Source organism: Spea bombifrons, chromosome 1, assembly GCF_027358695.1.
Source record: "Spea bombifrons isolate aSpeBom1 chromosome 1, aSpeBom1.2.pri, whole genome shotgun sequence".
NCBI lineage: Eukaryota > Metazoa > Chordata > Amphibia > Anura > Pelobatidae > Spea > Spea bombifrons.
The window spans coordinates 137,933,988-137,956,748 of NC_071087.1; the positions used below are offsets into that span (position 1 = coordinate 137,933,988).

The 22,761-nt window shown below is 39.6% G+C and overlaps 1 protein-coding gene across 1 annotated transcript in view; it reads right to left on the minus strand.

Annotated features, from left to right (window-relative positions):
• Positions 1–21,328, minus strand: part of CAST (calpastatin) — a 60,219-nt gene extending 38,891 nt beyond the window's left edge. Inside the window, exons 1-3 of the mRNA XM_053474750.1 lie at positions 21,014–21,328; positions 13,270–13,335; positions 5,426–5,488 (exon numbers count right to left, since the gene is read on the minus strand). Of these exons, the coding sequence (XP_053330725.1) occupies positions 5,426–5,488; positions 13,270–13,335; positions 21,014–21,064 (180 nt within the window). The 5' untranslated portion in view covers positions 21,065–21,328. The remainder of the gene's footprint in view (positions 1–5,425; positions 5,489–13,269; positions 13,336–21,013) is intronic.
• Positions 21,329–22,761: the final 1,433 nt, after the last annotated feature.

The following is a 22,761-nucleotide window of genomic DNA, read 5'->3' on the forward strand; positions in this document are numbered from 1 at the left end:
ATAGGTTGGAGGAGCAAAGGTTTAAAGGTAACATCAGGAAATATTACTTTACGGAAAGGGTAGTGGACGCATGGCATAGCCTTCCAGCAGAAGTGGTAGATGTTAATACAGACATTTAAGCAAGCATGGGATAGGCATAAGGCTAAGCTATATATAGGACAAGGCCAGGTATTAAAGAAAGTACTCAGAGGTTGGGCAGACTGGATGGGCCTAATAGTATTTATCTGCCGTCACTTTCTATGTTTCTATAGTCAAGACACTAGAGCGCTGTATTTACCATTTACGGTAAATCAATTGCAATCCTAACACTTTGGCAAATAACAAAAGCATAGATTTAGAGAAGAGAATCTGATTTTACCTGACTTAAAATATTCTGAATGAGACAGATCAATTGTTAACCTAAAGTCAATTTGTCTTTTTCTTTTTTAATGAAGTTAACACCCTATGTTGAGAAACATTGTTGTTGCACGCATATTATACAACTCCACCCAGCACTATAATAGCTAGAAACATTATATTCATTCTTACTGAATCTGCATCACAATGCACAACATTTTTTTGTACAAATATATATATATATATATATATATATATAGTATATAGTATATACAGATGGCAAAGAAAAGAGTTTGGGAACAAAAAGAAACTTTTCACAGTAGTTATGTTTCCCCCCAAAAATAACTTTGACTTATGATTACCCAGCATAACAGGATATTACATAAGTAACTCTAACTGGCTGTATGTTATTAGAGGATGGTGTGATCTCATACTTTGCCAAAGTATAAGAACTGCAGAGGACATTCTGTGGTCACTTGAAAGAAGTCTTTCCTCCAAAATCAGCATGCTAGTTACTGAATGCATGCACTTAAAGCATATTTTTTTTAAATATATATCTTTTACTTGGAACAGTTTTATTGTTAAATTACGCTTATATTGTTAGGCTTGTCACAAAACTGTATATCCATATAACACTGTTCAAATGCATTGTTTTAAACCTACAATTGATACAAATACTGAAAAACAAGGTAACAAATTATGTCTGAGATTTAATAGAAATAAGGTAAAAAAGTATCTTTTAAGCTCTTGGTGCAACTGAACTATCTATGCTGCCCTTGAAGTGCTGGACGACAAAGACAGTATATAGGTTCTAACGAGCTGTTTGGAGGCAAATATGGCAAAGACAAGCTTTTTGGGAACAAAGATGGCACTGATAAGCTCTTTGGGGATAAATGAGGTACTGTGGGACATGTCGCTTGGTGAAGCTGCGGGTCTCCTGGCCAATTTCTGTACCAGGGCCCCTTGGCTTCTACAATATTTCCTGCCTCCAGCCTGGAGACATGACCTCTAGTCCTGCCGCTGCGTTGCAGACTCTCAGGCATCTGCTGCGAAGCACTGAGCTATGTCTGTGTGGCATGTCTATGTTAACGGTGCAGCGATGAGAGCACTGAGAACCTTAGGCAACATGCTGAGCACCCAGGGACATCACACATCCTTCAAGTGCACTGCTAGCTAGTTGGACTAGTCATTCCAATAGACCACCAGGGACAAGTAAGCAAGTCCTAGGGGTGCCAAAATGGAGGAGACATTCTAGGATAAAGCAGTTTACACATTTGTGCAATAAATATTCTTGTAAACATTACATTTTTGTGGGTGCTTTTACATTTTAAAGTGTGTGTGCTTGTGTGTGGAGAGGGGGTGCCAAAAGTAAGATCTACCTAAAGCCATATATTACCCATCATACATCAACAATTTATCAGAAACACCCATGCAGGATTCTTTCCCACTGCCAGGAGAAAAAAGCAACCCCAAACTTTCTGCACCAAAAGACGTGTCTGGAGGACTCCAACCTCTCCCATGCTACCCCTGTCCTCTCTGCCAGTCCTATGTATCGCACAAACCAAATAGATAAGCGGCACTTCTCTCCACAAATAGTCGGGCCAACTGACGCCAGAACAGGCAGTAAACAGGCCTATGTGTCGACAGTTCTTGATAAACATGAATTTATTTTATTTTGTGCAAAATTAACTGAATAAAACATCCAATAGCTTGGACATTTTGTTTTTCAACCTGTGTAATCTAAACATTTAGGATACCTAATGCGTCCAAGGCAATAACATAGATGCCCTATGGTATATAAAACAGAGTTTCTAATACATATACCGTATATAGTTGCTTTGATCCATTAATAAAATTCCATGGCATTTTTTACTGTACTAAATTGTAAACATTTGGGGCAAGGGAAAACTGGGGGGTAAAAAAAAAATGTCGACATCAAGAGGCAAGTCAACTTAAATCTCGCGCTGTTCAGTGCACTTAATTCAGCAGTATTTGAGTGTGGGACACCTGCCTTAGCGTGCCCCACACCCTGCATGGGAAACCCTACGAGCAGCGTAAACATGGAATTACATATAACAGGGGTGTCCAACCTGCGGCCCTCCAGCTGCTGCAGGACTACATCTCCCATACTCCTCAGCCAGCCCCTTAGCTGAACGAGCATTGTGGGAGATGTAGTCCTGCAGCAGCTGGAGGGCCGCAGGTTGGACACCCCTGACATATAATATATATGAAAACCTTTCATATCTAAAAAAAAAAAAATCAGATCCACTAAAAGTAGATACCCTGGTGCATTAGAAGCATGGAGGCCTACCTTAAAAAACAGATTCCCATGTTCTTCAGCATTAAGGCATGCAAGCAGTAAGACACCGACACACACCGACAAGCAAAGCAGGAAGGCGTGGAAAGCAATCTATATGTCAGGAAAACAAAATTCTTGGACTTGAAACCTGACAGTCCAATTCCAAAGAACACCTAGCAACCATAATCCCTGGGATTTAAGATTTCTACCAAGCTTGCATAGACGTAAAGAAAGATTCCAAAGACCCAAATGTTTTATTCTGCAGTAGAGCACTGTCCTACAGGCAAGCAAATATTTTTCAGTGCATATTAAACTATGTAGCTAGAGCATTTCTTTAAACCCGTATTTCAAGAACCAACATAGAACATGAGGTGGGCTTACTGTAATCATGAATATATCACACTCTTACATATGACTAGAAGTACTACACAAGCTACTTAATGTTCTCTTACATTTAAAAAAAATAATCACAATGTGGCAAAGAAAATAAAACAATATCGGCTTTTTTTGTGTTTACTTTTAAGTGTCTTGTTAGAGAAATAGAGACAAAATAACCCAAAAGATTATTTGCAGTTGGTGAGAGTATAGAATGAACAGCGATTGAATGATGGGTATATTAATGAGAAATTGAGTGTTGGGGTATCAAGAGTAATTCAGATACAAAGTGATAATAGTGTTTCAATCACCACAGTAACCAACAAAATATTCATGCTTAGTCTACTTTTATAGTTTTTGTTCATAACCTCAACTGTACTAATCATTTAATGGACACGTCACGGAAAACAAACGTTGTGGGCCTGCATTAAATGTACGTCTGCCTTAGCATTCCCGATTAATAGGACACTGTAGTCAAACTACTAAAATCTCCTTACTTTGGACTGTGATGGCGACTTTGTTTTTTTAAATATCACAATATTGCTGCGATACTAGCTTTCAAATATCACCACACCTTGTAGAATAAAACGCAAGGAGTCATTCCATATCACGGCTCGTGCTCTAAATTCTATTGTCCTGAAAACCAACCCAGACATTAGCAACCAGTATGTACAAGCGTTAAACACACAGAACGTTGGTAAAGCTCCGGTGCTGCAAACAGCTAAATCTAAAGCAATCTGCAGAAACTTCCCATTTGCTTCAGCCGAATGGTTTCACTGATTTCAAGACGATTGTGGCCAAACAATTTAGCCATAATCCATATAATATTAAAATCCCTTAACTCTCTTGTACCGATTCACCGAAAGGGAAGCCTCTTAATCCTATATCTTTCCGAGTCATTTGCACTGATCTACTCTACTAATATTCCAGGAATCTAAACAATCTATATGAATTATTTATAGCACTAGCAGGACCGAATAAGCCTTTAGGTGTCAAGGGCAAGCAATTGCCTACATTGGACGACCCGTCTGACACTTGAAGGTTTTAAAAGCTGCCAATGCCAGCTACTTCAGCAGTAGGGGGAAAAGTTGTAAGAACGGGATAATAACTTACTCGTCAATTGAGCCCCGGATTCTGAGGTTTTGCAAATTCAGCTTCACTGCCAGTTAACCACAACATCGACGTCTTCCTCTGTGACTATTTCAGCTTGTCAAACGCCTCTCTGCCTACTACGTAATTAAGCTCTTCCCAAATCTATACTCACACATGACATGACACAGCCATTCCAAATTGCATTTGGAACAAGGTTGATCTCCACCCTAGGGATTCAATAACTCCACCTCCTTCTCAATACGTCTTAACCCCTTTAGGCCTTAAGGAAGTCATTTCTGAGTTAGCTCAAACAAAGTGCTTCCAAAGTTAGAATGATACTGAACTTTATTTAAATATTATACCATAGTGATGTCTAAAGCAAGACGCAGCACATAATTCTTGTTGATTGTGAACCAAAAATCTAAAGTTTTTAGGTGCCATGCAATAAATATGAATCTGTAATGACTGTCAACAATAAGTCATTTATGACTTATAAGCCTTTTTCTGTCGTTTTATACATTATTTTCTAACACAAAACACATAAGTATGATACATAATGTACTGTGACATCACAATGTGCAAACCAGGCTTATTAGGTCTGATGTTTATAAAGAGCTTTTATGAATGAAATAAAATAGGAAAAAAAGAAAAATAATATATATAATTAAAAAATAATAATAAAAAGGTATTTAATAATACCCAGTGCAGTTTATATCCCACATCAGACATCAGGGAAATTATACAAACAGCATTTAGGCACCTATGGTTTTGCTTGCTATTGCATGGTGGCACATCAGAATTTAAGCAGACAATCATAAGACAAAGGGTGCAATATTTTTAGAATCGGCTACTGCTGTACTTCGTCTCGGACCATTGCCCAGTTCCCACAATTAAATGATACCTTAGTAGTAGTGTGGTTTCTAAAGTATACAAAAAGGAATAATCCCAAGGGGAAGCTACCCGATAAAAGCTAATGATGAGGGCACTTTGGTGCACTTAATATAAAAAAAGTAAAAAAAATAATCACTCACGCAAGAAAAAAACATAAATATCCAGTTGTATTTTGCCTTATTATCCAGCTCTTTAATCTGTTAAGTAAATTGCTGGTGGCTGTCAATATAAGCCTTCTTTACATTTTTGGGATCATAACATCTTGTAATGAAGGCTCGTACTGACCATCACTTTCAGAGGTCAGAAATGTCACATGACACCGTAAAATTGACACAAAGTCCTCTCACCAGAGTGTGATATTCTACTGTGTCCATAGTATATTTATATATTACCATGGTGCTAATAAGTTGGAATATCGTCACATGGTATTACCTTACTTGTCCCGCTTGCATGTGCTCCCACGGGCTGACTGACACCAGAAGCGCTTGCTTTTTTCTGCAAAAAACACAGTATTGTACTTTGTTAATATATACAGTCTACTTCCATACAAAGGGTTTATTTGTCTACAGGTAAAAGACAGCAGTAAGCCATCTCTTTCAGTGTAAGACTGAGAGACAGCACACATTCATAAATTCAACAGTCCAGAAGCAGCAATGTATGTATCTTCTGTACTGCCCTAGGTGGGCACCTCCAGCCACCCTGTCCATGGCTGCCATGATTCCTGATGAGTGTCAGGATATGATGTCTTATCCAAGGACAAGCGGCACCTGGGAACAGTCTGCCACGGAGGCTGTGCCGGTTCTGTAAAGTCCCCCATAGTGTAAATGGGCCAGTTGGGGAGATCAGAGATTTCACTTGCACACAGACTGCTGGCCCAACAATCACACAACTGTAAATCTCGTGTTTAGTTATATAAAGCGACGTAGGCGCCTACTCCAGAAAAGGAATGTGCAACACTATTATACTATGTTTAGTTATATGTAGCAAAAAATTAACATTTGCAACCTATTAGTACTCAACTCACAGCATTGACAGACATACACAACTCACATACAATCATAGAACACAACTCGCAACACTACAAGACAGGAACTCGCACATGAAGGCAACTCTAGGAGATACACGCTAAGAGAAGAACAAAATTCACAAGAGAGACATTCAAAAACACGTCTAGAACACTCACAGACTTTTTGTACAGTGTTACGGTAAAGTGACCGTCTGCATGGACGCCCGGTAGAGAACTTTGTGAGGCGACCTGGAAGAGAACGTTTAAAGGGCTGCATGAACTGCTCCAAGTCATTTGGTGCCCTTTCACTACATGTTTTCCATGGTCCACACCCAGCCTATTTGTGGCTGGTACCTGCTGCTGCTGCAAATGCTAATTAAAGGAACATTCTGACACCCACTGGAGAAGTAGTATATATATATATATATTACAGCAGTACTCTGTGAAAGCTTTAATATTAATTCTTCCAAAATAAATAGAAAAATTAAGCACTTGACACAGAGGATGCTGCCCTGTAGCAGCAGCAGCCTTCCTCCTCCATGGTCTAACTATTCTTGCCACTGATTGGCTGACTCAAGCCAATTAATGAAAACACACATTTACATTGGGGTCTGGACAGACCCCTACCCCGAGCTTTCTCTGAGCCAGCGCTGGAGCTGACTGGAGATAACAGTATCCAACCAAACATTTCTCCTGCAAGGAATTTAGCCGAGAGATGCGGAAAGTGGCAAATGGAGGATTCTGCTAAACAACAAAATGTAAAGGGACCATACAACTATGCATTAGTCATTGATGTGTCCTGGCCGACTAGGCCTCAGCCAAGCGTGGCAGGTCCAGGGGGGCCTGCTGCAAAACCAGAGGTCAGATTGCCCTCTTGGGTGATCAGGCCCCTCAGTGTGCTGCTGCTCAATAGGGCAGCTACAGGGGAGATCTCTGATCGGCCAAGTTGCACTATGGATATCAGATCCTGACACTCTCTGCTTTTGAATGCGGGAAAGCTGCTAGTTATGGAGGTGTCAGCTGGGGGCGCTGCCCCAAAGGTAAATACACTGCTGATATGATGGCATATGATGGCCGGAGTGCTCCTTTAAACCACACACGAAGAAGAATCCACATTAAAGATCTGTGAACAACATGCAAATCTGAAAAGATTGGGGCATATGTGTACCCTTTTTGCTGAGGCTTGCACCTAGGCATTAATCAATAAGTATATTCACAATGTAATTATAAGGATCTCTCCCAGCCTACACCGTGCTAAATGTACCTTGTTTTCTGACTTGTGATTTTAATAAATAGAATCCAAATCCTGGATTTGAAACTTAACCCTGGAACCATTTCAAGTATTTAGTGATCCACTGAATCTAATAATAATAACACGGCAATAGAGTTCACCTGACAATTCTGTCAGCAGGATGACAGCTCATAATGCACACGTTAATATTGTTATGGTTTGAATATTGTTGAAAAGAACACACACTTTAATCCATGGAATCCTTACTAACTCGTTACTCAGTTAATTACTTCCGTTTTTATACGATAGTTGACATATTTGGGAACTATGCAAGAAATAATTCTGGAGCAAAGCTATATCAACCAATGGTATACTTCTATTCATTTGACTATTCCATTATACCTTTTTCATACATGTTATGCATATTAAGGTACTGTAATACTTTAATATGCATTCTTTCCAAAATAGAGCACTTACCTAAACCTGTTGCAGTCCTGCTGCAACAGCTGCCCTCCGCCTCTATGGTCCAGCATTTCTTGCCACTGATTGGCTGCTTATAGCTGTCAATCAGTGGCGAGCTCCCATTGAAATCAATGTGCCATTGGGTCTGAACCAACACACACAGCATTCCCCGAGCCAGAGCTGGAGTAGACTGAAGGTGAGTATATGATTTAGCTGGGGGGGTGTAGAAAGGGGCAAATACATATGGAGGGATTCTACAGAATATAAAGGGGGCATGCAGCTATCATATGCATTAAAGTGCATATTACGGTATGTGGTATCTTGGTGTAAATACAAATCCGAGCACTCTAGTGTGATTAACACATACCGTGTTAAAGTACTTAGTAAGCGCTTTGTAGGAGTGACGGAGGAGGGGGGCAGCTGCAGTTTATTCTTATTATTTATTGTTTTATATAGCGCCATCAAATTCCGTAGCGCTGTACAATGGGTAGACAGGACATAACAAGTAGTATGTAACATAACAAATTGACTTACAGAGACAACAGGTGAGGAGGGCCCTGCTCAAACGATCTTACAGTCTAGTTTCTAGCTTAGGTAAGAAGAGGAATGCACACAGTACTTGTATGTATGAGAATGTTAACAAGCATTCTTCTTTAGTGGGCCTGTCGGGGACAATAAACTGTCCCTTTTAACATTTTGTACAGTTTTGATTTGGTTAATGTTTTAACATGACGCCAGGGTGAATGAAGGATGTATAGTTTTACTGCTTTTTTTTATAAAATTCCAAGAATTACAAAGTAAACATAAGAGGACTTTGGCTACTTTTGTGCCCTGAAATTTGATTGGACTTTAGCTCCATTTATTGAACGAAAAAGGGGAAGTTATATGATTTGATTTCCACTTCAGCAGCATCATGTTGCACTTTAATGATTTCGAGTAAAGATTATCTTGATGTGATTGTCAACAGATAAGCTGATCATCAGATATCATGAAATCAGACGTAACTAAACCCGACGTTCCCATGCAGGCTTGCGCGCTTCACTCCCTGCAAAACCAGTACCTGGTATCCAGTAAGGGGTACATGAAATCTGTGCTGTTGTGGAACAGATCTCTCCTGCTGGCTTCTGTAGATGCTGTGAATACAGTTGATGACTGTGTGTATAAATGACACCATATCTTAGGGCAATCACTGACAGATTCATCGTCCGGGGCAGGGGGCTTAGCAGTGGGAATATCCTTGTACAAATACATGCACAGAGAAACCCACAGCAATAGCCTAGCTCCCTGGTCAATTTGAAATGACCGTGTGAATAATGGTTAATCAGTGTTATTAACAACATAATATATACAGCGTACCTTAGCATGTCTGCAGTAGGAACACAATCAGTAGGAGTGGGGACATCATTCGGTAGGAACTGGAGTGGAGAACCATGTGTTGAAGCACATGGACAGCTGCTTCAAGTTACTTTATGATGTGATAATTTCTGCGACTAAGCTAAATTTGTATGCAAAACTACACAACGTGCATTAGCTCATTGTGTGCATGCCTTGTGTAATATGTGTAATATGTTGTTAAATAAACCAAACCAAACCAAAATAAAGAAACGAAAACTTCTAAAAATCTAGACCCATGTGATATAAAGTGGAAGGTCGTGTAAAACAATAATCTGTTAATCTTCGATGGCTTCTTATGAATCAGCATGTCATTTTGGGCAGTACTGATTGGGGTGATAATAAGCAATGCATTGTGCTATGTAAAATTACAATAGGATGATTTTAATGTATACTTGTCAGGGCCACAATAATTGTCCTTTTACTATTGTGATCATCTCAAACATTAGGGAATATTGTAACTAAGTGATGAATCACCAGTGGATGATCAACCTGGGTTGTTACCAATTTATTTAAAAATGTATTTTAAAAAAAAATTCATAACAGGAATAAACAAAATATCCCGGTATACCTTGGAGTAAAAATAATAGATATATTATTATAAATTATATCTGTTTAAGTTAAACAATTACTCCTAAATAGCATGTAAAATATAGCATTAAATATATATAGATCCACTGGGTGTATTCTGCATGTTTTACATCTATTCAGACCCACTGGGCATTTTGCGCATGTTTTTCTCCCATAACACACACACACATATATATATATAATATATATATGGGGTGGGGCACCTGTGATGTCACAACGTCTGCTTCCTGAATTTTAGCAGGGATCACACATTTTGCCTGAATGCTGGTCTCGTCGTATTAAAAAATAGTGGTGGGTTTTATTCATTTTTACTGAATGTATTAATTTAAATGTATTGGGGGGAGGGAGAGTTTCACAAACAGGGGTACAATTGTCATGTCACATCGTCTGATCCCTGCTTGAAAAGGCCCTGAGCAACAGATAAGAAATATGAGAGACAGAGCTATAACCTTAAGAAACAGCCATAAGCTTTACTTTGACCCAATTGTATCCCTCTCTTACATGCCTCACTAGCCATGGTATTTTAAAGGGTTTGAAAGGAATATTTCCATATATATCACCAGATCTACTGTAAGTTCTAGTTCTATCAGTGTGTTATATTAGGAATGGTATAAACCTTTTTTAGTTCTTGAAAGCACAATGAGCACAATGAAAATAAAACATAGTTGCCTGTGTCAGCAGAGTCTAATGATCTACGTGGCCGATTATGATTGGTATGTACCCGGACTGTTTGACGGCACGGCTTCACCTTGCCAGTTTTAGCAGGTCTGGGTGTGCCCCATACATGTTCTGCACAAGCCTCAAACAAGAGTTCGACTTAAAACTGTGAGCTAAAAAAGAATGAAGCCTCTCCGCATTCCAGCAATATACTCATGAAGACCCAAACCTCCTGTATTCCTCATAGAAGGGAGGAGGGAGAACACTCTGAAACCAGTGTATACTATATACACTACACAGTGTATAACACCTAATGGAGATACAGCACAATGAGAAAGTACCCACACGCGTGCAATATAGGTTTGTGGGCTTGTTCTACTCATCTGACATGGAAGGCCTTAAAGCATATTGGAGTTAATCCAAAAAAACAGATGAGGACTTAGCGTTAGCTCTATCCTGCAGGTGGCTAGCATAGCGAGTAAAACGAAAGAATGATACACAAGCGGGCTAGGGGCAAGTGAAGCCATGTTTTCAAAGTTAACAAATTTGTTTCTTGATTTGTTTACACATGTTAGCCATTAGAAGGCCATTAAAACAGATCACTTGATAACAGAAACCTGTTTTCAAGTAAGTTTAGATCAGGGGTCTCCAAGCTGCGGCCCTCCAGCTGCTGCAGGACTACATCTCCCATAATGCTAATGGGCTGGCTGAGGAGTATGGGAGATGTAGTCCTGCAGCAGCTGGAGGGCCGCAGGTTGGACACCCCTGGTTTAGATAAACCAACGAGAGCTTTTCACGTTGTGGTGCACTGCTTATAGAATTCAACAAGCCTTTTCTTGAAACCTTAAGATTTGGAAATTGGCAATTTGAAAGTTTTTTTTTTTTAAATTGCTTATTTACATCTACACAGAAAAACACAAACGGTATTATACACAAGTGTGTAAAAAACATTTAAGCTGTAACAGTAGTGTAAGATAATTGCACAAAAGGGAAAAAAAAACACTTGTCAGTGGGGAAACAATGGGACATTTAATTTACTAAACATGTCCCATTCTAAGCGAATGAAATGTGGTCCCTATAGAGCAAACAGACAATATAAATATACTAAAGTACTATAATTGGCTTCTAGCTACAATATATTACAGCAAAAAAAAATTAAGGGCTTGAAATTAATGTTTAAAGCCATTATGACCTCATAATGAATCACATACTCCATACAATAACAATAACCAAACAAATAAAAAAAATGCATAGGTGTTTTGAACCTTATTGGCCTCCTCCCCAATACGTTCAATGTAGAATGACATCACTGAAGACATCAGAAAAGGAATGCTGTTTATAACATGTTTCAGTTTACAACATGTGAACACATAATTGTATAAATGCATTTATGAAGATGTCACCCCAGATCTAACAATAAATATTTAATATGTCCATATTTGAATCCAGGACATTCATCTCTAATTGCTTCACAGTATTTTAATAAAGAAATCAACTATGCTTACTCAACAATTGAGTGACAGCATGACGTAGGATTGAGTCATCTACCAAGACTTCCCTATAACTAACTGGCCTCACCAAGAAGAAGCAAGCTAGAACATAGCCCGTCAGTAGACTCAGCCAAGAGTAGTAGGCCAGAATAAAGCCAGGCTACTGGGGGTCTCATTAAGGAGAGAAAAGTGTTCACTGTGAACCCTGACCTCAACAAGGAGAAGCACACCAGAAAAGCAACACTGTCTATGGCCTCCCAAAGGAGAAGCAGATCAGAACGTACCTCAGAACACAACCACATTGCCCTGGAGACAGACCGGCCATCGGGTACACCAGGCGAATGCTGAAAGCTATGAGGGCAGATGTCTCCCTTTTAGAATGAAGGCATACATATCGTAACTTTGTAATTTAACGAATCCCCAGATCTCTGTGCTGGTGATGTTCTTCTACTAAGACTAAACATCAAGTGCTCTATAATGTTAATCTCTTTCTGCCTTATACAACTCCAATTAATACGGCCCAAAGTAAATCTACATCAGTCAAAACTAAACATGGCTAAATAATTATTGGAGAATTACTTTTAGGTGGCGTTCAGACGATTAAAGTATTAGGAATGATGTTAATAATGTTAAAATGTTTTATTTGCCAAGTACGTGGAATAGAACCTTTAATAAAGCATTTTGGAACCATGAAACCAACCTGAGCTGTAATCTATTTAATGAGCTTCTGCTCTGAGTCAGTGAGTGAGTCAGGGCTTTATTGGGATGGACCAATACTCTTTATAAATATGTATTTCTATTCATGATTCTATTATTAAAAATCTTCTAACAAGCATTCATTACGCCCCAGTTGTTTTTAAAATTGAAGACAGTCACAAGTGTTTTGTGACTACAAAGGACTACAAGTATCACTCAAAACACATATCAACGATATGTTCAACGATATCTCTATGGCTAAGATAGACTTGCTCGCCTTCAACGTCCATTTTTCTGTTTTTTGGTAATAATGTTTTTATTGAGTTTACCATTATAGAAAATAAATAAAACATATAGCATTGGTTTGCATAGTACACTTTACCATACATATATAACTAGCTTTTACATGGCATGTTATTGTTATTTTGAGCTTCAATTGCAAATTTATATACAAGGGAGAAAATATACTTTTTACGGTATCTACACGAGGACAGAGATGCAAAGTAGAAGACTGGACTTGTTTATAAAAGGAGTGACAAAACAAATCATATATATATATATATATATATATATATATATATATATATATATATAAAACCGGCCCATACTCCCCTCAAAAGTGGGACACTGGGGTTGCTAAATCAAACAGCAGTATAGTGCCTGAAAATTGCAACTGGCCTGCAATACCTGGGACTGTTGGGAGGTATGCCCTATATTTTCCATTGAAACAGTAACATGTGTTAACATTTACCTCTGTTGCTTCAGGTGCTTTTTTATCTGTAGGCTTCGATGCTCCTGTTGTTTTCTTATCACCATGCTGAAATGAAATAAAATTCTGCTGTTATCTTAAATTCATGGGTTACACCTTTAAACACCACATTGTTATTGACGCAGCATATCGGAAGATAATGTGAAATTAACGCAGCCCTACTTTAAATGCAAATACCTTTCCATACATTCAAGAAGAAGCCGCCTGGAATTGAATTGACACACTTGCCCGGTATAATGTTATATACATTTATGTGCATAACTTTAACCCCTTAATGACAAAGCCCGTACATGTACGGGCTCAAAATGCATTGTTTTCAATGGGTTTAGGGACCGCCCATTGTCCTTAAGGGGTTAATACAGATTGTGTTTCTGATTTAAGCAACTGTAGCGGTTACGTATAAAAAAAAAAAAAAAAAAAGCAATTTTAGTACGAAGTTTTAAATGCTGCAATAAATGACCAACAGGGACATTCCATTGATTAGTATGGCGATTAAATGTTTTTATACATTTAGCAAAATCACTTTTTATGCATAAACTCTAGTGTTCTTCCTGCAGATGAGTCGCATTTCCGCCAGCATGTTTTTAGTTAATCCCTGCAGCAGTTTATTATTTCCGCTGACTTCATTTAAGAGGTGAGAGAATAAGTTGTCTATATCTGCGCTGGCATGTTTGGTTTGTCATGGTATTCATTCCCCCGACAGGAAGCTGAAAAGGAAACGGTATCCTCGGATTTGCAGCCGGCATCACCTTTTGCACGTACAGTTAGGGAGTAATATGAATTAGCGTACATCAAAAGCTGCAGAGTATCACAGCACTATATAAACTAATAATAATGATTTTGTTATAGCGCCAACATATGCTGCAGTGCTGTACAATGTGATCAAGCGGAATAATGCCAAAAAGTACATCTGGTCTTGTGTCACCGCGGTGTATACCCCGTAGATGTGTATTCTGGCACCTTCCCCGTAGCAGGTGTGCCCAAACACTCATTTTCAGAGTTGTGATTAGCAAACGACTCACTGATGCACATGGTCATTAAACACGTGAAGTAAACTATATTAAATACGATTAAATACGGTGTAGCACAAGATGATTAAACCAAATAAAACTCATTAAATGAAATTGCACCTTCCGATACCCACCCACCCCGTGTGCTACCAGCCAGCCCCTAAATATCCATTAATACCCCATAGAGCTTGAGGATCATCATTCATCAGAGAGGGTTAAACAGTCTAATTAACCAGATCACTCCTGAAGTCGGAAAAAACGCAACATTACAGTTTTGCTTTATACAAAGTTAAAGACAGCTTTGCCATTTTTCATATTACACAATATTCGTGCAATAGATTCAACACTCGATTGTTTTTTAGCCTCAACTATAGGATGTGATGTTCTATTTTCTATTTTTGATGTGTCGGAGTGTATTTTTTTTTTTTTTAAGTTGTATAAGCCGACTTTCCCTGTGTACATTGAGTTTTGCTGGAATTTACAAGGGTTGGGCTCGTCCAAAGCTTCTCAACTAACAGTAGTTTGACAATAAAATTTCATTATGTACATTATGTACAAAAAAAAAGAGGTCTCTTCACATTAAGGCCGAAGGTTGGATATGACCATACCTGGGGACTTCTTAAATGAGCTGACCCTGAGAGTCTTGTGGTGATTTGCCAAAGGGATCTAATTATTGTCATAATGGAAACCATGACCTGTCAGTAGTTAAATATATACTTAATTGAGTCACCTACATTCAAGCAGGGATATCAACCTTAACATAACTGGTAGCAAAAGCACCAACTGTGATCACAGCCTTGTAGAATAGGAAGGAGTCAGCACCAGACTGTGTGATCCTGAGAATCTACCCCTTCACCCTGAGGTTCAGGGTCACAGCAAGGCATGGATTTAAGAGGCCGCATGTTACATGTTTCTGTTCACGTAACATGCGGTTGGGCACATCCAGTCGGTGGAAGCACGCTGCATCACCAGAACTACCACTGGAGCGATGTTGGCCAGTGGCCTACCAGGCAATTGACTGGAGTGCCAGAAGGCCAGTCCAGGCCTAGCCTACTCTTAGTACTACATTTGAAATGTAAGTGAATTAGGATACACTACATAATATTAAAATTAAAAAAGGAGACTTCTTTTTAGGAGAAGCTACAGCTCAAGAGAGAAGCGTGTTTAAAGCAGCCAATCAGAAGCACTTTCGGCAGTTGTGCACAAGGGGGTTCTCAATAGACTTTCCCCCAGGAAACCTTGCCGAGCCAATGCTGGTGTTGGAGATATAGCTGGGGGGTGAAATGCATATGGGGGATTCTGCAGATTGAAAGGGTGACCATACAGCAATTTAAAGGGAACACTTACCTATAATATGCATTAAAGTACATATGATGCCAGGAGTGCCCCGTTTAAGCTGATAGTTTCCCCTATTTTTTAGGATACATGTTTTAAGTAAAATGTGCTTCTGCTGTTAGCCGTCAATGTTTTGTTCTTTTCCTAAGATACATATTGATATAGTAAAAACACATAGAATGTGTATGAAGTCTTCTTCATCTAAGACATCTGAACTATACTGTATTCCTAGCTCACATATAAGCAATGCAGAACCGAGACTACATTTATACACAGAGGCATCTGACAGCTGATAAGAAAGGGTTGCCTAATCTAGACCCGGCCTTTTTTGGAACCCTGGCATTCGTACAGTTTTGAATAACAGAATTTTTAAAATGTGTTTTGTATTATCAGCTGCATATTTTTTTTTACTAAGAGGCTTTGGGCCATATGTGCCACTCCTCCTGAAAGCAGTACAAATATATTTTCACTGAACATACTAAGGCTTTGGGGATTCAGAATACATTTGTCCGAGGAATACTGAAACACTCTCACACGTAGGTTGTACAGAAAGGTGTCTATACTTATTCCTCTCACTAGTTCAATAACTAGAAAACATTAATTTAAGAGCTTATAAACGTTCTTATACACTGCAAATCTCAAGCTCATAGTTTATGACGTACCTTTAAAGCTTACAATGCAGAGAATTTCTTTTCTAAGCTACCATATATGTGTTGGCCTAGTGGTGCTTCAAGAAACACTCTGTCTCGTCTAGTGATGCTTCTGCTAAAAGTTCATTGTCCAATGAGTGAGGAGACAAGGGGTTCAGGTGGGACATCTAGACCACCCATATGGTCTTCGTGAAACAAACTGGATGATAAATATGTCAAAAGAAGTAGACAACCATCTTGGGCTGACGTACAAGCGAGTGACTACATCCAAAACTATACTTAGAATTCTAAATTTGCATTCAAGATATCATTGCAATAATTAAAATGATGACATAAGAAAGGGACTGGGTTTAATGTAAATCCCTTGATAATTCATGGTTTGCTTTGTGACATTTCCAGTGATGCATTTTTTCTCCATGAGGTTTCTTGAAGTAGATGTTTCAAAATTCAAACATTGTGTATGAGATTTGGAGACATCTCAGAGATCATCAAAAACAACTGTAACTTTCTGAGATTTTAGTTTGCTGGTCTGTTGGTTACATTTACTTTCAAGCCCTCCAGTACCATCTTAAAATGTAAGAAACTTCTCAAGTCTAAAGCTTTTTAGACTCCACATTCTGATCTAATAATGTTGGCTCGCTAAAGAGTATCAGGATCACCCAAATACTTAAGCTTCTCCTTTACTAACATGGCAGTAGAAATTTTGTCAAATGTACAGTTCATTTATGTGGACATTAGGGACATTTTATCAGAAGGTCTATTTGTATGAGGAATCAAAATGGGACTTCAGCAGCCAGAGAAGTGGCAGTCACTGGGTACCCTGGACAATTGCCTAGGACCTATGGATATCTGAGGCACACAACTGTGGTTCAAAGACATCAAACTGACATCTACATATGTGTAAGAATGGACAGGATAATAAATTGCCACCCTCTGTGGGACCTTATGAAACCTTAATCTGGCTCTGTTAGTGATCCACCACTTTAGATACAACCAGGGAGAATACTTAACATTTCCTATTTCTCAACGTTCTCTCCCTTCTCCTCATCCTATCCAAAGCTGCAGATCCACATTAAGTGGAATGGAAGCAATTCATAACCTCTTATATGGGATTTACTTACAGTCTTACATGTCACTTCAAGGGTTTTTAAGGTCAATAAATGTACCTATACCTTATGTTACAATGTATATTGCTTTAAGCACTTAATATATTTTTAATTACCTGTACGACTCCAAACTTAGCACAAGTGCTAGTGTGAAAAAAGGACTATTTTGTTTAAATCCACATCTGCATATTCCTAAATGCAACCCAAATACAATTTCTGGTGCATTGTAGGACACACGTGTGGATTTTATGATAAAATCAAGATATAAAACTATGTATAACACATTATATTCATTCAAGAATCCCATTTTAATCCTTCTGTAACTTTCTTACCAGACATCCAAGGTAACAAACATACCATAACTGAAACAAACCAAAAGCTGTAATTGTAAAGCTCTATAATTATTTTAGAGCTCTTTAGAAACATTAGCCTCCTATGCTACACCTCCTTTAGTCACATATTTAACCAGATTTCCATGGAGGAGACATGTTTATGTCATAATCTTAAACTAGCGGGTTAGAGGTATAGATGTTAAGATTTACTTTACTGAGAGGACGGTAGATACTGTAACTGGAACAGTCTACCAACAGAGGTGGGATTTAAACATGCACGGGACTGACATAAAACTATCCTGAATTTAAGACGAGTCCAAGGACTGATTAAGGTTTGAGTCTTTACATCAGGAAGGACTTAATGACTGCTAAATTTACACACTCCAAGTTTAAGAGGTTCTCAATACATCAAAGTTCATGTGCTTTTTATTAGAGCTGGGTAACCACCTTCCTTGGCCGTGGCATGTCTTAAAGGATCATTTTAAGAGGGAAGAAGCATGAGTTCACCTCCATCATGCTTGCATCCCAAACACCACTCCCATGACTAGTTGCTAACAACTTAAGAGCAATTATTCAGGTGAACTTGATAGACTTCCTTGGAACTTTGGTCAGATGAGTTTACTGTACACATCAAAGCCGAACTCTGGGAAACATCCTGTGAGTAAAGAATAAGAGCTATCTAAATTACTGAACTAGTGAGGAAGTTAAAATGAAATACATGACAGAAATGCTAGAGTGAGAACAAAATCACGCTTCCTTGGCATTAGGCTTAATTACTTGAAATCAGGTAGAGTTATGTTGGTGGGGGGGGGATATTGTATGCCTGTTTAGGTTCAGCTTTTAAAGCTAGGTAACAAAGTGGATCTGACACTTTCACCAAGTGTTATGCTTTTTCAGTACACTAAAGCCTATGTACTAGTGATTATGGAGGACCGGACTGGCAACGGACAGGTGGCCCTGGCACTTTCAGGTTGAGGCTGCCAGATGACAACATGGGCACCTATATACAACAGGGCACCTTTTTCTACTCATGTAGCATGTGTCGAATCAGTTGAGTGTGTGGCGATGTCTGCCAGTGGCCTACCAAGCATTTGCTGGTTGTGCCAGATGGCTAGTACAGACCTGAGCATAAGAATCAAATCAGAAGCCCACATTATGGGGCTAGCCATTTAATTCTCTATTTGAGGAATTGGCATGATTATCCAGATTATCCGCTAAGTTACTTTGTCCCAATTTCTTAAGTTTCTGTCCCTCTTTGGTGACAATCTATACTAGTGCTAGATTCATTTTGCCAAACCAAAGATCTCCAAAACAATTCAATCGGTGAACAAACTAAACATAGAGGCTACAGATTTGTTTAGATTAACCCATGTCCCCTAGATTGTAAGTACATTTGATCGGGGCCCTCTTCACCTTTTATTCCTGTCCAAACAGTTATGTGAAGCACCACCTGTCCACCCACTCTACTGTGCTGTGGAATATGGTAGCGCTATATAAATCAATAATAAACTTGCTAAGAACTATGATAACCTTCAAATAACTTCTTTAGAACATGCTCTTGAACATGTTTGAACACTCTACTGATTACATCTAATTCATTCCTCATAAGGAATAGTACCAGCATCACCAGTATCACCAGTATCACCCTAATGTCTTCATAATGGATCACTTGAATGAGGCAAATTGTGGTAGTGAACACCTGGTGAGACACATCAATTAAAGCGCTTTATTCTATGGGACCAAAGCCTATTCTTCAAAGATCCATCTTTTCATTCCTTAGTACATCTAGGTAAATAGACAAATCGGATCAATCAATCGATTGATAGATACAGGATAAGTGCTGAATTTATTTAAATAAAAAAATAAAGATTACAAAGTTTGCATAGTTGTTATCAATGTGGTTACAAAGTGTTTATTTACAATAGATTCACCCGCTTATCATTCATTGACCATAAAAGCATTGAGTATGCAGACCAGCAAAATACAAGAATATATATATATAGTGCATTACACATCTGTATGTATATATATATATATATAGTGCATTATACATCTGTTTATATATATATCTAGTGCATTAACATCTGTATATATATATATATAGTGCATTACACATCTGTTTCATGTAACACAGCACAGCTTGCGCTTCAATCTTAGGGAACTATTAAAAAAGTATCTTTTTTTCAGGATCTGTGATGAATTTAAAAACAGATCGACAGGACCAGCTGCTTTCAAAGTTATAAACATTTTAAAGATTAAAGGTGCAATTCTTCCTCTTATGTTAAAGTATAGCCTAGTAGAAGCCCCACACCTCTATAAGGAACAAAGGGCATACTGAAATATGTCAAGAATTTGTTCTCAACTCCCCAGCCCTGCACCATTGTCTAGAGAACCTCAGTTACAGAGGTATGCAGAGCAGCACACTCTAGTTCTACTTTCTACACTATTACAACTCCCATCATCCTCAACTTTGATGAGAGTTGTAATCCGACAAAATGATGAGTGTCAGCCATATCACTGCAGATTTAATACAAATCAAAGGATTAAAAGGTTCTGTGATTACCGTAGCATACCACCAGCTTGCAAATGCCATGTCTGCGGAGTCTCCCTGCGTGTTTAATCCGTGCAGATCGGTAATGTCCCCATTAACTTGTGCAGGGCACTGGCAGGGATGTGCATACACCTCTGTCTGGGGGAGGGGCCCAGGTCTGGTCTCCGCCCCCTGCTCCATGACACAGGGCGGGTAGTGTTTTGGGCTCCGATACACACTGTACTCGGGCAGCGCGGACGGTACCACGCCCTGACAGAGCGGGGAGATTCTCTGTGTCACACTTACGGGTTATCCCCGGATACGGAGGGTGGGTCCGCTATACCCGCGGCAAATCTAGGGCAACAATTATTTATATTTTGGGTTTATTACAACGTCACTTCTTATGAGTTTTCGCAGTTGCGTAAGAGTTAACTGGTATAGTTGCTGCCATTTGACGTAAACTCAACGGGCCTTACGCTGTGATATTTTCCTAACGTTCGTTGCGTTTTAACGAGGGTTAATGATCCTCCCTGCTCATCCGTCTGCAGTGACTCACTCCCAAAGCACGCACCTACCCTCCTGCCCTACGGCTAGATGTACCGTATGTCGCAACCTAGCCGCCTAGATGCCCTGCAATCACCTGCACTGCTGTGGTATGCCCTGCACTGCTGTGGTATGCCCTGCACTGCTGTGGTGTCCCCTGCATTGCTATGGTGTCCCCTGCATTGCTATGGTGGGCACTGCCAGCCCAGCCCGGACATACCTCTTTGGAGCCCTTGGCACCCCCTGGATGCTTCTTTCCTTTGCCAGGCATAGCTGCAGACGGTAGGTAGCTTCAGCTCGGATGTTCTGCGATCAGCTGGACTGCAGCAAAAATAAAGAAAACGTCCAAGTTACTATGTGACTTCCTAGTGCATGAAACAGCTTTTCCGACCTACTTTAAGAGACTCCGCGGCCCCTCCTCTGCCTGCTGCTGCTGTCTGCTTGCCAGAAGCGCTCTGATTCAGGATCACTAACCACACTCAGCCTCCCTCCCCTTCTATTCACAGGGCAGAACTTTTCCTTATGTGTTCTTTTCTGACTATTGATTGGGGAATAGAATCTTGAGACTTCTAGCCCAGACATATATCTTGCCTACAAGGCACAGGGTGGGGTGGTGGTGTTCCTCAGCTAAACAAGGTGAGATGTTTTCTTACTGGGGAGGAAAAAGAAAGATCAACAGGTCTAACAGATTGTGCAGCATTCTTCAAATCCTGACTCCTTGGACACTCCTATCTGTCACTCCTTATAGCCTGACCCTGGTGTAGCAGGTACTGCTGCAGAAACCCAACTTGATCCTCCATTCTATAGGACTGTCAACCTATACAAATAACTGTCAATTGTCACTTTCTCTAAAGCCCTAAGAAAAATAGCTGCCAGAACTGGTAAACGGTTTGGTTAACCCTTCTAGAGACTATGCCGAGGCCTAATGGCTCCGTTAAAAAGTAGATTGTTTGAATAATTAAACAAATCCTTCCCTGCCATTCGGTATCGCTTGTAAAAAGGGCAGGAAATACAGTAAACACTTGCAACATAAAAGCAAACGACACACAACATATAAATGTGTCGGTATCTGAATCTTTTGCAACTCAAGGGAAGTCATACCCAGCAGTTGTTCTGTGGATTGGTGACATAAGGATCTATTCACTAAAAGGAGAGTTGTGGTTTTAATTCCCTCCAGGTAAGAAAGGCTGAATTAGTCCCTTATGACGCATAATTTAGATGTGCAAGGAGACTGGGGAAATCTCACTGATTTAACTATACATTTTACAGAGCCTGCAAAGGTCTTCTAGCTGTAGCTCGCTGGTGTTGAATCGTCATATTAGGTGACAGAGCTGAATCACAAATCCTGCAAACACTCCAGACAACTCTTATTGAATAGACCCAAAAGTTATGTCAGACAGGGCTGGCCTTTTGATGACGAGAGAGCGTTTGCAGCTACCAGATGACGTAAGGGTGGCCAACAGCTGGACACGAGAGTCCACATGTTACATTTTTTAAGCTAGCATAGCATGCAGCTGGCATATTGCACCAGTGGCCACTGATCTACCACCGGACCACCGAATCAGGCGAGTATGAATCGATGTCGGCCTGGGCAGATTTCAGGGTAGATTTCAATGCAACTGTACCTAAATAATACCTTACCTAAAGGTATAGAACAGTGAATATATAGAACAACTTTGTCAAGGGGCAAATTGTGATGGCTAGACAACTGGGTCAGAGTTCTTGTGGGGTATTCCCGGTCTGCAGTGGTCAATACCTATCAAAGGAAGGGAAAGTGGAGAACCAGCGACAGGGTCATGAGCTGCCAAGGCTCATTGATGCACCTGGGAGGCAAAGGCTGGCCTGTGTGGTCAAATCTAACGAATGTGATGGAAGTTAATACTGGTTCTGATAGAAAAATGTCAGAACACACAGTGCATCGCAGTTTGTTGTGTATGGGGCTGCCTAGCCACAGACCAGTCAGTGTGC